This window comes from Rhineura floridana, chromosome 1 (assembly GCF_030035675.1).
Source record: "Rhineura floridana isolate rRhiFlo1 chromosome 1, rRhiFlo1.hap2, whole genome shotgun sequence".
NCBI classification, from domain to species: domain Eukaryota; kingdom Metazoa; phylum Chordata; class Lepidosauria; order Squamata; family Rhineuridae; genus Rhineura; species Rhineura floridana.
In genome coordinates, this window is record NC_084480.1 from 39,294,385 (window position 1) to 39,311,050 (window position 16,666).

At 37.4% G+C, this 16,666-nt stretch overlaps 1 protein-coding gene across 6 annotated transcripts in view; it reads right to left on the reverse strand.

Annotated features, from left to right (window-relative positions):
- The window catches only part of ERCC8 (ERCC excision repair 8, CSA ubiquitin ligase complex subunit), an 88,756-nt gene that overhangs the window by 56,447 nt on the left and 15,643 nt on the right, over positions 1 to 16,666 (reverse strand). For 5 of the 6 annotated variants that reach the window (XM_061618763.1, XM_061618743.1, XM_061618733.1 and 2 more), the window contains 3 exons: positions 9,841 to 9,964; positions 8,955 to 9,036; positions 1,922 to 1,990 (listed from right to left, as the gene is read on the reverse strand). In XM_061618763.1, the coding sequence (XP_061474747.1) occupies positions 1,922 to 1,990; positions 8,955 to 9,036; positions 9,841 to 9,964 (275 nt within the window). The remainder of the gene's footprint in view (positions 1 to 1,921; positions 1,991 to 8,954; positions 9,037 to 9,840; positions 9,965 to 16,666) is intronic. The other variant, XM_061618782.1, reaches the window with a different exon arrangement.

The window sequence follows — 16,666 nt, forward strand, 5'->3', positions numbered from 1 at the left end:
AAACACAGATCTCAATTAATTACTAGTCAAAATCCTTCTTCATTCATCTCCTCTTGAGTACACCGCCCTGAAAATTCTTTTAGTGAGTCCAAGAGTAAGTTATCTTTAAAAGAAGACCCATACAGTCTTTCCAGTGCTTGTTTGCTTACAAAGCAACAAAAAGCAATCTGAAGAATCTCAAGCAAAGTTCATACAAATAACTCTTCAACTGGGCTAGATCAGTACTTTACACTACACAAATTAATTCTGCTACATTAAAGTCAGTGACCTCTTGCTGAGTAGAGACTTAAATATTATTTTGGTAATTCAGAGAGTTACACAATCCCAGGAGTGTAACAAGCTTGTTGGAAGACCTAGTGAGGACAGTAGACTAAGCAGAGTGGAACTTCCTGCAGCTTCTTCATATCTTCTTCAAATTAATTAGATGCTGGATAGTGCAGATAACATGCTCTGGCCTATGTATGCAGCAGAATGAAGTGGCAGAGACTTGAGATGTTAGAATGTGCTGTACCATTACAGACTGCAGGTGCAGCATCTTTGAATGCTCTCCTGTAAACAAAAAACAAGCACAATAGGGAAAAGACTGATGTGCTGGTTTTTAACTAGTAGGGAAGGTTTTGTTTCATATTTGCTTGAGGGAGCATTCAAAATGGCATTTCTCTAATTATAGCCTGAAGTAGTACCATTCATTGTATCTCCTCAGGCTTCAAATTCTGCTGCATGCATAGGTCAGCAGCAGTCGGCAGGGTGTTATGTTTATTACACATGTCATTGTGAGAAGTAATAAACTGAAACACCAGCACCCTTAAAAATAATGTATGATACCAGGGGCAGGGAGAAGGGCTGGTCTGGCCTACATACAGTTTGGGGCTACTGCACTGTACAATGTAAATCACATTGGACGTGTTACACATGGAAAACTGTGATAGGGTGTACTGCTGTTGATCATGAGGATTGACGAAGTGTACTGTTTTCAGGGTATATCTGATTAGGAGCACTTTTAGGGAAACCATATATCAACCCAGGGTGCAGAGGGGTTTATCCACACTCACAGGTCACTATCCGTGTGGCCACTGTGTCTACTGTAGATAAAGGTACGGATTGGAGAGCATCTAAGTAATGTCAGATGCAAAAGATTAGGTGCACCTTTAGTGGACCATTTTATTAATTGTGGACATACTCTTATAAATTTCAAATTTTGGGTCTTAGAAAAGATATATGTAAATAACACGCGCATACTCTTGAGAAAGGAACTGTCATGGATTCTGAAGTTAAACACTCTGTTTCCCCATGGGCTGAATGAAGACTTGGATTTTCTTCCCCTTCTGTAAGGTGTGATATTTTCACATGATCCCTTATAGACTGTTGCAGCAAATTTCCTAATCAACATTCCTCCCGGCACGAGTGATTGTAATTATCTTGGCGTTTTCTACTTAAACCTTTACCAGATTTATCTGATGATATTGAGACACTGCTCCGGATTGATTTTGTACGAAACACTGAATAACTAAGATACCTTATTTGTGGTACGTGAACATAAAGATGTTTTAAAATTTCTTAACATGGTGAAACAGAATGCTGTAAGTAGTAATTTCATGTTTAAAGTTGAGTAATTAGGTTTTATATTTGTGTATTATAGCCCCTGATGAAGGCTGGAATTCATCCAACCGAAACACGTTGGGCATATATTTTATAACATTCTCAATAAACAAGATTTTTGATCATCATTCACCCACGTTGGTCTTTTGTCATCCTGGGGTCCCCCCCCTTTTTTTTTCTCTTTCTGCCGTTTTCACAACTGGCACTTAACATGTCCATCATATTACTTACAAATAATATATTGTACAGAGCAGTTCTTTACACTGTGTAGTATACTCAAAGTAGCTATCGTCTAAAATTTAGGTTTCAGACTAAGACATACCCTGCAGAATGTGAGAACAAGATCCAGACTTCAAGTCACAAAGCTGTACTTTGGGGCTTTTGGTACCAACTACAACAGGAAAAAAAAGACGAAATGCACTAAAGAAAAGAGAGACATATTCTGCACATTAAACTGCAGTTTTATACATATAAGAAAGCACACAGATGAAGTGCTAGCTGTATTATATTTAATATATCCTTTGGGCCTTCGAATAAGTGTATCACAAAAATTACATACATATTTAAATTCCCCAAATAGTTTTCTAATAACTACACTTTACATCATTCAGCATACTTCCCAGAAAATTAAAATAAACGGAACAGGGTGAACAGATATTCTTTCACTTATTTATAAATTGACACAAAGATGTTCTTGAAAAATGAAACATTTGGAATTGTAAACAGAAGTCAACTGTGTGCAAATTATATACAGCAGGGCCTCACTCATACCGCGGGTTACGTTCCGCACCCCCGCCAAAAAACAAAAACCGCTGAAAAGTGGAACTCACTAAAGAGGAGCAGGACCTAACTAAAACAAAAAATTATCGGCCGATATCTCTATTGAATAATGATTATGAATTATTTACAATGATTTTGGCAGAAAGAATGAAAATAATATTGCAACAATTTATCCAGGAAGATCAATCGGGGTTTTTACCTAAAAGACAAATACGTGATAACGTTAGAAATGTTTTGAACGTGTTAGAATACTTAGAACAATGAAATGATAAACAAGCAACTTTGATCTTTTTGGATGCTGAGAAAGCGTTTGATAATTTAAATTGGAAATTTATGTTTAAGGTTCTGGAGCAAATGGATTTTGGAGATAACTTTATTAAATGGATTAGATCGATTTATACATCTCAAAAGGCACAGATAATTGTCAATGGGGACCTAACGGATTCATGTGAAATACAAAAGGGTACAAGACAGGGATGTCCGTTATCTCCCCTTTTGTTTATCCTGGTATTAGAAGTGCTGCTTAGAGATATAAGGCAAGATGAAAGGATTTCGGGATTAAAGATAAAAAAAGAAGTATATAAACTGAGAGCATTTGCTGATGACTTGATGGTTGTATTAGAAAATCCTTTGGATGGAATTAATATATTGATGGATAAATTAAAAGAATTTGGATCGTTAGCAGGATTTAAGATTAATAATCAAAAAACAAAGATGTTGGTGAAAAATTTATCTGCAAGGGAACAAAAAGAGCTAATGGACAAGATAGATTTTACAATAGAGAAAAAGTTGAAATACCGTATATTCCGGTGTATAAGACGACTTTTTAACCCTGGAAAATCTTCTCCAAAGTCGGGTGTCGTCTTATACGCCGGGTGTCGTCTTATTAGGGTTGCCATATTGCCCGGATAGCCGGGTTTTACCCGTTCTAAGCATGCCACCCGGCGCCCGGCTAACCCCTTAGGTGGCCCGGATTCTCAGCTTTCATTTAAAAAAAAAATTAAGTTTCTAGGTGGTGCGGTTCTCGAAATATATATAAAAACGTCAGGCACCCCCCCCGGTTAAATCTTTTTTTAAACTACTGTATAGCACTTCGTAGCTTTAACCCCGCCCGTTCAGGATTTCAGCCAATCAGTGAAGTGTTTGTTTGGTGGCAGTGTCTGCAAAACATTGCAAGGCCAGAAAATGGTGGTTTCCCCTCCTGTTTATCTGAAAATCTCATAAATTGGGTAGGTATATACATTTCAGTTTTTCCCCCTGTTGTGTGTAGGAGTCAGATCCTGGGCAGTGTTTTGAAAACCTTCCCAATAGTTGCTTTTGGGGGTAAAAACAGTGCTAATCCCATATGTCCAGAGTAAATCCTATTGAATTCAGTAGGAATTACTTTTGAGTAGACATGATTATGAATGTGCTGAAAATCAGTGGGACTTTGGAGTGAATGTAAAAAAGAATTGTGTTTGTGTTCTCTTTCTGCCCCCCCCCAGTCCTATTTTAAAGCAAGTAGGCAGGGCTTACTTAGGTATTGCAGTTTTTATTCTGTAGGAAACTAATACTGATTTTTTAAAAACTAATACTGATTTTTCTGCAATGACCAATTGGTTTGACAATAAACTATTATATGGGCTGTATGTATTTATACATCTGCAGTGTGTGCGTGTGTGTATGGAGTCTTTCCAACACCCCTGTGAGGTAGGGTTGGAAACCAAGGCAGCTCACAACAAGAAATAAAGTCATTTAAAATCCAATAACCATAAAAACAAGTATAAACAGTTGCAAAACAGTGTAAAGTGGCATGATTCAGAATTTTGGGTTGTGTGAATGAAGTTGCTTATCACTTGAGGTTGCATTTCTGTCCCTGTTTGAGTAAGCCCCACTGAATACGCTGGGACTTGCTTCTGAATAAATAAACCTAGGATTGCACTATAAATATCTTTACAGTTTGTGTAAATAATAAATATATTTGATAGTTATGCTTATATAAATATTTCTTCATTTATCCTATTTTTGGTTTTTGGTTAGGAATCCTGACTGGTTGTGAGATGCTTAGTTTTTTGCCTTATAGGAATCTTGTTGTGGTTGGTATGGTATTACATTTAGGAAAGTGTTACTGCCTTCTGTATTTTTTTTTCCTATTTGCATTTCACTTATCTTTAACCTCACTCTGTTACAGCCATAGAAGCAACAGCAGCATATGCAAGATAATTAACTCCCATTAGTGATAAGAACAAGAATTTATAATTATTATTTCAATTAAAACAAGAGGCTTATCAATACTTTGAAGAGGACCAGATATTTATTTTCTTTCTGAGCCCAGGACTGGGTCTTTCATGATGCCCGGTGTGTGTGTGGGGGGGGGGAGCAGGAGAGTAGTCGATAAGACAGACATCCTGGCACTGATAATCGAATTAGCAAGGTATGTGTGGGGTTGTTGTACACTTCCAGGCTCAGTTTCATTTTGAGTATGGAGGTGGAACCTGTGTAGATGTGGTTATCAAAGGGAGAAGAAATTTTGAGTTAAGCAAAGCTCTGCTTTTATAAAACCTAAGAAACATACAGATACTTTGAATGTCTGAGTGCCTGCACCAGTGGAATACTGGAGGAACTTGTAAAACTTGCTGCAACAGTATTTAGAACTGAGCATGTGGTGTGAAAGACTCCTTTTCCTAACATTTTGGCTTGTTTTTCTCTGATTGTGTATTTTTATTGTTTTTACTATATTTGTAAGCTGTGCTGAGCTCTGTTTTTAACAGCAAAAGGGCAGGATATAAATTCTCTTAATCAATCAATAAATACTCCATAGTGTTGGAAACTAGAGTCTAGGCATTTAATGTTGCTTTAAAAAAAAAGATTTCTCACATCTTTCCCCAGTTTTTGGTGGTAATTCCTAGGCACAAAAACAAAACAACTGGACAATCCAAATATTAATATTTATAAGTTTATAAGTGACAGTTTTCCTGCTAAGTACCTGCATGTCATAAGCAGGGGTAGTCTTATACGGCGAGTATATCCCAAACTCTATATTTTAACTGGAAAAGTTGGGGGTCGTCTTATACGCCCAGTCGTCTTATACGCCGGAATATACGGTATTTAGGTATTATTATGACAAATAAAAATTCAAAGTTGTTTCATAATAATTATGAAAAATTATGGACAGAGATTAAGAAAGATATGTTAAGATTGGATAAATTACAGTTGTCATTAATGGGTAGAATATCTGCGATAAAAATGAATGTATTACCAAGAATGATGTTTCTATTTCAAACAATACCCGTAATATCCTCTGATTTACCTTTTAAACAATGGCAAAAAGGTATCTCTAAATTTGTCTGGCAGGGAAAAAAACCAAGAGTTAGATTCAAATTACTACAAGATTCCAAAGAAAGAGGAGGATTGGGACTACCAAATCTGAAACTTTATTTTGCTGCTTGTTGTTTAGTTTGGATAAAAGAATGGATCTTACTGAGAAATAAAAGATTATTGGATTTGGAGGGCCATATCCTGAAGTGGGGATGGCATGGATATCTTTGGTATGACAAAGTCAAAGTTAATGTGGACTTTAATAATCATTTTATAAGACGTCCTTTGTTGAAAATATGGAATAGATATAAACCAAGGTTTTGCTCTAAAATACCGCTATGTGTCTCAAGTCAAGAAGCGTTCTATAGAAGGGAAATGGCTGGAAAAGAGAAATGGTTAACTTATCAAGAACTATTAGAAAATGTGAATGGAGAATATATAATGAAATCAAGAGAACAATTAATAAAGGAAGGACATAGTTCTCAATGGTTTGCCTATTTACAATTGTTGGAAAGATATAAAATGGATAAGAAAATGTATGGTTTCGAAATAAGTAAATCTGATTTTGAAATATGTCTGTGTACTAATGATGAATGTATAATTGCGAAAATGTATAAACTTTTGTTAAAAATGGAAATGGAAGAAGAACAAGTAAAAGAGTGTATGGTAAAATGGGCAAAAAAATTCGGCTATAACATACAAATGGAACAATGGGAAAATATGTGGAAAAAAGGATTGAAATTTACATTATGCTATAATCTTAAAGAAAAGTTCTATAAAATGATGTATCGTTGGTACATGACTCCAGAAAAGTTGTCGAAAATGTATAACAATGTTCCTAATGTTTGTTGGAAATGCAAACACCAAGTAGGATCATTTTATCATATGTGGTGGTTGTGTAAACAGGCGAAATCATTTTGGGCACAGATAGGTAGGATGATGAAAAATTTTTTAAAGATAAATATTCAATTAAAGCCAGAATTTTTTTTATTGGGTTTTATGGATAAACAATTAGAAAAGAAATCTGGAAGAATAATATTATATATGATTACGGCAGCAAGATTATTATATGCACAAAAGTGGAAAATGGAACTAACACCAACAATGGAAGAATGGGTATTGAAACTAATGGAATTAGTTGAGATGGATAAATTGACATGTTTACTTAGAGAAAAATCGATAGATACATTTCTTAAGGAATGGAAGCCTCTTTTGAACTTTTTGCGAAAAGACTACAATGAAATGATGATAATGGGATTTGACGATTAATTAAGATGCTTATGGAGGAAAGTGATTTTGTAATGTATTAAGAGACAGGTTTGATATATATTATATACATATAGCTGATCTGCGACAAATCGGAAGTCAAGATTTTTATTGTATTATTATGTTTTTGTTCTTTGAATTTGTTTTGTTTTTTGAAATTTTGAATAAAAATTATTTTTTTAAAAAAATGAATAGAATGGTGAGCGACGCCCGAAAACTGCCTTAAAAGCAGAACAAGCGCCGTATGAGTGGGGCTTTAGTCTAATTGCGTCTAATTGAGACAGCCGCATTAGCGAAGCGCCATAAAGCAGGGCTCTACTGTACTTGCACTATTCAAAATTAATAGCTGTTAAGTCTAAATGCTAACTTGTATCATAATAATTTGAGCCATCCCTAATCTTGGTTTCTTTTACAATGCAGAATCTGAAATATTCATCAATTAATAAAAGACCCATTAATGCATATTTAGAAGATACATTGTATTTTTAACAGCGAATACAAAATACATACATTTAATTAACAGCATCAACTCTACTTAAATTACTCTGTATTATTAAGGGAATTACTTTATTTTTAGTGTATGGCTTTGATTTGTGAAGAGCATTAGAAAGGATGCTGGTGAAAGAGGAGGGAGCTAGAGAAGTGGCAAAGAAGGGAGCTGAGCAAGAGTGAGTATGCTTCTCTCTCGCCCATCCCTGCCCACACACCAAAGGTTGCTTGATCTGCTACTCCCCATCTACCAAACATGGTAACTATTTTTATTTATAAACCAATTAATGTCTAGGCATCATTGCAGCAAATCAATCAATCTAATGGCACAATCTGTTGCATGTATACTCAGAAGTCTTATTGTGTTTAGTGAAGTGCATTTTAGGATTGCAATCTTAATGTAATGGCTGTAGATGTCAATGGCTCCAAATCCAATAGGCAAATAAAAGATTACAGCACAATTCTATGCATCTTACTCAGAAATATGCCCATAGAGTTAAATAAGACTTACACACAAGTAAGTGACTATGGGTAGTATTCAATGCTAGATCTACTCAGAGTAGACCCACTGAAGGTAATAGAAACAACTAACTTAAGAACATAAATATAAGAAGATCCTGCTAGATCAGACCAGTGGCCCATCTAATCCAGCATATTGTTCCCACAGTGGCCAACTAGATGAACTTAGATTCATTAATTTCAATGGGTGTACTCTGAGTAGGATTTAGCTGAATATAACACTATAAGATTGCACCCTGAGCTTTCTCACCCACCCCAAAATCATTTAAAAACAGGGTCAAAATGTGCTCACTAATCCAGGTTAATCCTTATGAAAAAAGCAAAGTGATTTGTCATTTGGCTGGTGCTTTTTATTAAGTGAGATATGCTGGATATTAGATGACAGCTTCACAATTTCTCTTTAATAATGTTTATGTGTTTTTATTGTATTTTTTTTTACTTTGGATGTCAATTGCTTTGGGACTTTTTAGTGGGATACATAAACTGAAAACAGGAAAAAAATCTCCACCCAACACATTTTTTCATATACATCTAAAGCGGTTTCCTAAAATTAACTGACAGCATAAGGATCTAGATACTAACAAATTCACAACTAATCCTTAGTAAGAATAAATTGATATAAACTGTATAGCAAAAGCACTTGCTTCTAGGCTCACAGTTCATTTCAGGCAGCTCTAGGCCTAGAAGCAGATGCTTTTGGCTCACACACTAGAAAAGGGTCAAATAGCTTTACACCATGAGCATATGTTCAACATCTACAGCCTCCCCATATCCCTTGTTTAAATGCAAATGTTTTCTGATAGCCAATGAATGGTTCTATGCAAACAAGCAAAATGGAAACTGAATGCAAATCATGTTATTTATGTCAAACACAGAATATTAGGTCTGGATTAAGATGTAGTCTTGGGTATAAACAAGCTGCTTTCATCTATTTACATAAAAAAGGAAGACTCACTTCGCACAATTATTACCTTCAAAAGAAAACTTTAAAAATGGCAACAAACCTGCAATTAAGCAATGCTTGGTAGCAACAGGAGACATGTGATGACTGTATACTGTTTCCTCAAAATTAAACACATCTGCTGTCTGTCAATTGAAAGACAATGCATGTATTAAATCAAATGTCTTGTTCCAAATAATAACATGAATTTATAGTTCTACTCTACAACTGAAACATGTTGACAGCAGTTGAGCATATATAAAACATGGCATCAAGATCCAGTCTTGCAAATGCCATCAAAGTATATCCAGAAACACACTCTTACATGTGCAAGATGGGATTCTAACCTAAAGTGATATTTCTGTCATAACAATTATTCAAATGCTATCAGGTAAAACAAGTGGAGAACTTCTGGCCCATGAACCTAATTAGGCCTTAGTATTTGGCCTGTGGGACCATTCTGTCCAAGCCACACTCACCACTACAGAGCTAGTAAAGATGCAGCTGGGCTGAAAGGAAGTTTGTAGGCAGCTGCAAAGCCCTGTGCACAACATTTTGCAAGTGCCAAATCAGGAGATAGCACAGTGCACAGGTCTGACAATCAGCTGATTGCCAGGGCTTACAAAGCTTGTGCACAGCACCGTGCAAAAAAGTGTCACCTGATGTCATTATGGCATCAGTGATTGGTAGGCAGGCAGCTTATATAACTGTAAACCACTTCTAACTCAGTCTCACTATGCAGATGTTATTAGTGGAGTGGTCCTGAAAGGAATGTAACACAGAATCATAGAAAAATAGAGCTGGAGTAGTAGAGTTGGAAGTTCTTCTAGAATGTTGTATTCTAGCATGGGTGTTCTAGAATGTGAGCATCCCATGAAACCTGGACACTTTTCAACTCTCAAAACACTAAATACCTCCCATGACAAGACCATATGGAATATATGACTTACTTGTAATGTGTTTGTGTCCCATATTTTCAGTGTTTTATCGAATGAGCTCGATGTAAACATGCCAGTGTCATGAGGGTACCACTGAACTGTCTCTACACTGAATTTATGAACATCAGGATGACTTCTACAATGCAACAACAGAAGGACAAAGTTTACAACAAGTGTTTAACTATATGCAATGAATCTTGATTTGAGGATATACCCCATTAAGGCTTAAGAAGTAAACCTCTACAAGGAGAGGCTAGGGCAATGAGAGCACTAAATTTCCTTAAATGATGGATCAAACAGGAGAGAAGGTCTATAACAACAACTTCTGAATCAGCCTAAACTACTTGGAGGTTGGGCCAAGAGCAAGCGAGCGTGTGCGCACACACGGGTCATTTGTATTTTGCAAACATGGAGGGGGGGGCTTTGTGGAGACTTTTCATGAAAGTGGCTTACTATGATAGATGCACGACAGCGGAGGGTTACACTCGGTCTCTCTTTTAACTGCTCAAAAATCTTTACTGTCACTGTGAATGGCAATAAGCAGCAGTGTTTCCCATTGAGAAAGGTCCAAAGGGAACAATAAAAACATAAGAGCCTCCTGGCTCAGGCCAGTGGCCCATCTAGTCCAGAATCCTGTTCTCACAGTGGCCAACCAGATGTCCGTGGAAAGCCCAGAAGCAGGACCTGAGTGCAAGAGCACTCTCTTCTCCTGCAGCTGCTGGCAACTGGTTTTCAGAAGCATACTGCATCTGACTATGGTGGCAGAGCACAGCCATCATGGTTAGTAGCATTGATAGCCTTATCCTCCATGAATTTGTCTGGTCTTCTTTTAAAGCTACCACTGCCTCTTATGGGAGTGAATTCCATAGTTTAACTACAGGTATGTGCTGTGGAAAGAAGTGTTTTCTTTTGTCTGTTCTGAATCTTCCAATGTTCAGCTTCGTTGAATGTCCATGAGTTCAAGTGTTATGAGAGAGGGAGAAAACCTTTCCTCTATCCATTTTCTCAATGCCATGCATAATTTTATACACTTCTATCATGTCTCCTCTGACCCGCCTTTTCTCTAAACTAAAATGCCCCAAATGCTGCAATCTTTTCTCATAGGGGAGTCGCTCCATCCCCTTGATCATCATGATGTAGCATTGTTCTTCTTGGTAAGAAGAAGAACAAGAAGTAAGGATAGCTGCCCCAACTGGCAAGACTATGCATGTCCACACAGAAATAAACCACTGAGTTCAGTGGAGTTTAATCTCAGGTAAGTGGGTATAGGATTCCATTTTAATTTTTTGTAAAATGGCTTTAGGAACGTCCAGGAAATGTGAGATTCTTCTTGGAGACTAACACCAGAAAGGGCAATTTATAAAGCAAACACATTTGGAAGAGTTACCAAAAGTCTAATACGACAATTAAAAGAACAAAACAGTACCATAAAAACAGGTTTATAACATAAAAACTAGTAAAACAGTATGAAGACAGAAATAATAATAGGTTCTAATAATAGGAAAGTCTTGGTAAAAAGATATATTTTTATATGACATCTGAAGAATCATGCTTCACATATGGTAGAGGAAAGGGCATTCCACAGGGCAGGGACCATGGCAGAAAATGCCAATTTGGGGGCCACCTCCCTTTTTTACTCTGTAGTATACAGTGCCATGAGGAAAATTTTCCCAGATGATCTAAGTGACCTTATTTATTTACATATTTAACAAAAAATATATACCACTTGATGTTAAAAATTGTAAGTGGTTTACAAGATACTTAAAAATGGTCAATAAAACTGTTAAAACAAGCAATTAATATATATATATTTAAAAACATACTAACTAAAAAGATTAAAACACACCAACATCTATGTGTCTGGATAGGCTTACCTAAACAAAAACAGTTTTAATTGGACGCTGAAAAGAATACAGCAAAGGTGCCTGCCTGATGTCAAGTTGGTGGTCTATATAGGGACAGGCATCTTTCAGGTTGTTGTTGTTGTTATGTGCCTTTAAGTCAACTATGACTTATGCCACATTGTTCAGATCTTGTAAGTTCAGGTCTGTGGCTTCCTTTATGGAATCAATCCATCTCTTGTTTCGCCTTCCTCTTTTTCTAACTCCCTTCTGTTTTTCTCAGCGTTATTGTCTTTTCTAGTGAATCATGTCTTCTCATGATGTGTCCAAAGTATGATAACCTCAGTTTCATCATTTTAGCTTCTAATGATAGTTCTGGTTTAATTTGTTCTAACACCCAATTATTTGTCTTTTTTGCAGTCCATGGTATGCACAGAGCTCTCCGCCAACACATTTCAAATGAGTTGATTTTTCTCTTATCCGCCTTTTTCACTGTCCAACTTTCCCATCCATACATAGAGATTGGGAATACCATGGTCTGAATGATCCTGACTTTAGTTTTCAGTGATACATCTTTGCATTTGAATCTTTCCGGTTCCCTGGTCCCAAGTTGTTCAGGGTTTTATACGTTAGCGACAAGACCTTGAGCAAGGTCTAGGAGCTGATCAGCAGCCAGTTACGTGCCCAGGCATTTCACTCAGCAACTTAACCGCAACAGTAAAATCAGTGACTCAGTACAGTAATACCTCAGTTAAGGAATCCTCCTGGAAGGAAGCTCCTTTTAAGAAAGGCTTTTTTAAAAGGTGAAACTGACCAGCTTTGCTTTGCTATGGATAAACCTTCAAGCCTGTGCCTTTGTTTTAAGGTGAAACTGACCAGAAGGGGGGTGCCTTTGCTTTAAAGTGAAACTGACTAACTTGTGCCTTTGCTTTAAGGTGAAACTGACTAGCCTTTGCTTTGCTATCACTAAACTGATAAGCCTGTGCTTTACTGGGGTGAAATTGACAAGCCTGTGTGTTTCCTTTGTATTAACAGAGATTTCTTGCTTTCTCCCAGGGCTGGGGAGGGAAGGATCCAATATGATTCAGAAGAGAAGGAGGGAGTAGGTGTGGGTAGCTGCCACCCTTTAAAGGTCCTGTTGAAGCTGCCTCCACCATCTATGAGTAGATATAGGAACCTATCCCTATCTTTCCGTGTTATTCCTACCTCTGGCACCAAAGTTTCTGTTAAAGAACTAATGTCCAGGAACACATATCCTTTGTAAATTATTATTGTATTCTACTATGCCATCTGATGGCATCTTGTTATCTTAGGACTGCTAGCATAAGAATGCAAATAGACCTTGGGTAGTTGCTTAACTCTCAATATGCCTGCAGTGACCAAAGTAATGTCAAAGGAGAGACAGTGTGGTATAGTGGTTAGAGTCTTGGACTAGGACCTGGGAGACCAGGGTTTGAATCCACACTCAGCCATGAAGCTCACTGGGCGACTTGTCTCTCAGTCATTGCCTCTCAGCCTAACCTACTTCAGAGTTGTGGTGGGGATTAAACAAGGAGGGGAGAATCATGTACACCACCTTGAGCAACTTGGAGAAAAGGTAGGATATAAATAATAATAACTTTTCTATCCCGCCCTTCCTCCCAGAGGGAGCCCAGGTTGGCAAACAAGAGACAAAACACCTTAAAAATCTTAAAAACCAAACATCTTAAAAACATTTTTTAATTTTTTTAAAACATCTTAAATAGCAATTCTAACACAGACACAGATTGGGATGAGGTCTTTATTTGAAACACTTGTTGAAAGAGGAAGATCATCAGTAGGTGCCAAAAAGATAACAGAGATGGTGCCTGTCTAATATTTAAAGGAAGGAATTCCAAAGGGTAGGTGCCACAACACTAAAGATCCACTTCCTATGTTGTGCAGAATGGATCTCCTGATAAGATGATATCTGCATGATATCACCTGCACAACAGAGTGATGGACTGCGTATATAAGGGGTAAGACTATCAAGTATCCTGGTCCCAAGTTGTATAGGCATTGTACACCAAAACCAGCACCTTGACCTTGGCCCAGCAGCTAATGGGCAGCCAATGCAATTCTTTCAGCAGTGGGATAACATATTGGCAATATCCTGCACCAGTGAGCAGTCGCACTGCCTTATTTTGCACCAGCCGATGCTTCTGGACCATCCTCAAGAGCAGTCCCACATAAAGTGCATTACAGTAATCTAGGCTGGAGGTTACCAGTGCATGGACAATAGTGGTCAGGCTATCCTGGCCATCCAAAGAAAGGAGGAAGTACTGGATTTAAAAAAAATATTTTTCTTCAGAACTTTAGTCTTTCTACATATTCTACTATTTCTGTACAAAACTTTCAGGTTTGGTATCTATGGGGCAATGTATAGAAGAGTGTCTAGCCCCCTTTTTATTAAATAACTGTAAATGTTTTTAATAATATTATTACACAAGAAGACGTACTAACAGGATGGGGAGTAGAGGGAGAGTAGCTAGCTAAAGTCACATATAAAAATAGGCATGCACACATCTATGGTAGAAAACAGATACACATATATAACAGTGAATATGCAAGCATCTAGATGTTTCAAATACTGCTCCTTCCATTTGTGGAAGGGACTGAGATCCAGTAGAGGCCTCTCACTGGAGAAAGGAGAGGGTGATGGTTTTCTCCAACTCCCCCTTTCTTCCGCACCCCCCCCGCTACTTCCCACAGTGTACCAGTGAGTTCCTCCAACCCTCCCGAGCAAATGTTTGGAAGGTACAGGGGAGCTGCAGGGGGAAAAGGGAAATGGCAAAAACTACCTAATCACTTCCATTTCCTCCAGCAGGACATAAGTAGAATTGCACTCACAGAAACTCTGGATCCAAACCAGAGATATTTATTAATTTGTAAAAATATTTATAAAACACCTACTCATAAAGTATAGCAAGGCAGTGTACAGCAATGTTGTTGTTAGGTGCTTTCAAGTCGATTACGACTTATGGCGACCCTATGAATCAGTGGCCTCCAAGAGCATCTGTCATGAACCACCCTGTTCAGATCTTGTAAGTTCAGGTCTGTGGCTTCCTTTATGGAATCAATCCATCTCTTGTTTGGCCTTCCTCTTTTTCTACTCCCTTCTGTTTTTCCCAGCATTATTGTCTTTTCTAGTGAATCATGTCTTCTCATTATGTGTCCAAAGTATGATAACCTGGTTTAATTTGTTCTGACACCCAATTATTTGTCTTTTTTGTGGTTCATGATATCCGCAAAGCTCTCCTCCAGCACCACATTTCAAATGAGTTGATTTTTCTCTTATCTTTTTTCACTGTCCAACTTTCACATCCATACAGAGAGATTGGGAATACCATGGTCTGAATGATCCTGACTTTAGTGTTCAGCAATATATACAAGTACAATAGAACATAAAGTATCATTAAACATTATTAAAATAATCATAAAAATGAGTGGCTCATCTTAAGAAATTTAAAAGTGAATAGGCCTATCAGCATTAAAAAGCCTTCAAAAAAACCTGAAGGTTAGTAGCAAGGATGCCTGTCGAATCTCTGCTGCAAGAATATTCCAGAGCATGGAACCAGTGACACCAAGTGCCAACCATTAGTTGAAGCCAGTTGAGCTTCTAAAACACAGAGGACAACTTAAGTGCTCCTCCAGATGGTTTCAGTAACTGAGCTGAGATATATGAGCTCAGTCAGTCAATGTGAAGCTGACTGATTAGTGGCTCTTGTGCATGAGAGCACATTGCATATAGCGCTGAAGTAATTTAATCAGCATTTCCCCATGGCAGCTCTCCCTCTTCTCTGTTACACCCCTATGTATAATTCAGAGTTCCATGAAGGTGAATAGCCTTCCATAACATGTAACACACATGCATCTACACATTTTGATTCATCACTGTTTACTTAAACATTTTCCCTATGAAACACTGAATATAGAGTACTTTGCACTCATTCAGCTGAATTTTGCTTCTGTAATTCACCAGATTCTTCTTCTCTTCCTGTTTGAAAGCGAAAGTTGAGTGACTGTTGATAGGGTCAGATATCCAACGGTACACATCATCATCGTTAAACAGCTGCACTGGCTAACCATATGCTACCAAGCCAGGTTCTTGTATTAAACAAAGCCCTGAACAACTTCAATGCAGGCTACCTTAGGGACCACCTGAACCCTTACATCCCTGTTCGATCACTGAGATCATCTGCAGGGGAGTCTTTGGTTGTCCCCCAATTTGGTGAGGCTCATCTGATGTCAAGATGAAGTTGACCCTTCGGTGTAATCAGCCCATTCTTGTGAAATGGTTTTTCCAATAGGCACCTTCAGTATTAATTTTTAAACACTTTCTGTACACTTTTTCTATGTTCTCAGGCTTATCAGGACAATTAAAGAAAAAATTATTTTACTTGATCTGTGATTGTCATTTTTATTGTATATATACTTCTTGTATACCACTTCAATTTTTTTAAATGAAATTGTGGTATACACGTATTTTTATAAACTAATGTACTAAATAAGAGTCTTCAGAACATTTGGCCAGTAGAAATGAACTGGTTGTTTACTCCAAATATGAATCTATCACACAGGCAGCCAATGTGATGCTCTCCAGATGTTATTGGACGATACCTCCCATGAGCCCTGACCATGCTGGATTGGGATGATGTGTGCTGAAGTCCAAAAACATCTAGACAGCACTATATTGGATAACCCTGAAATAAATTCTGGTTGCACAATCCAACTTATTTCATTGCAGATTACATCACACATTTGTGGCTACTTCTGCAACGTTGTATGTTAGGTTTTAGGCACTGATTGCTGTCTTCCCATAACGGAAGATCTTGGAAAGATCAATTATATTCTTAAATCCTGACTCTTCCATGAAAGTGAACAGCCTTCCGTTGCATGTTATGTGTCGCACATAGGCATTTACATGTTTTGATTCATCGCTATTTACTCAAAACTCTTTTCCTATGAAATACTGATAT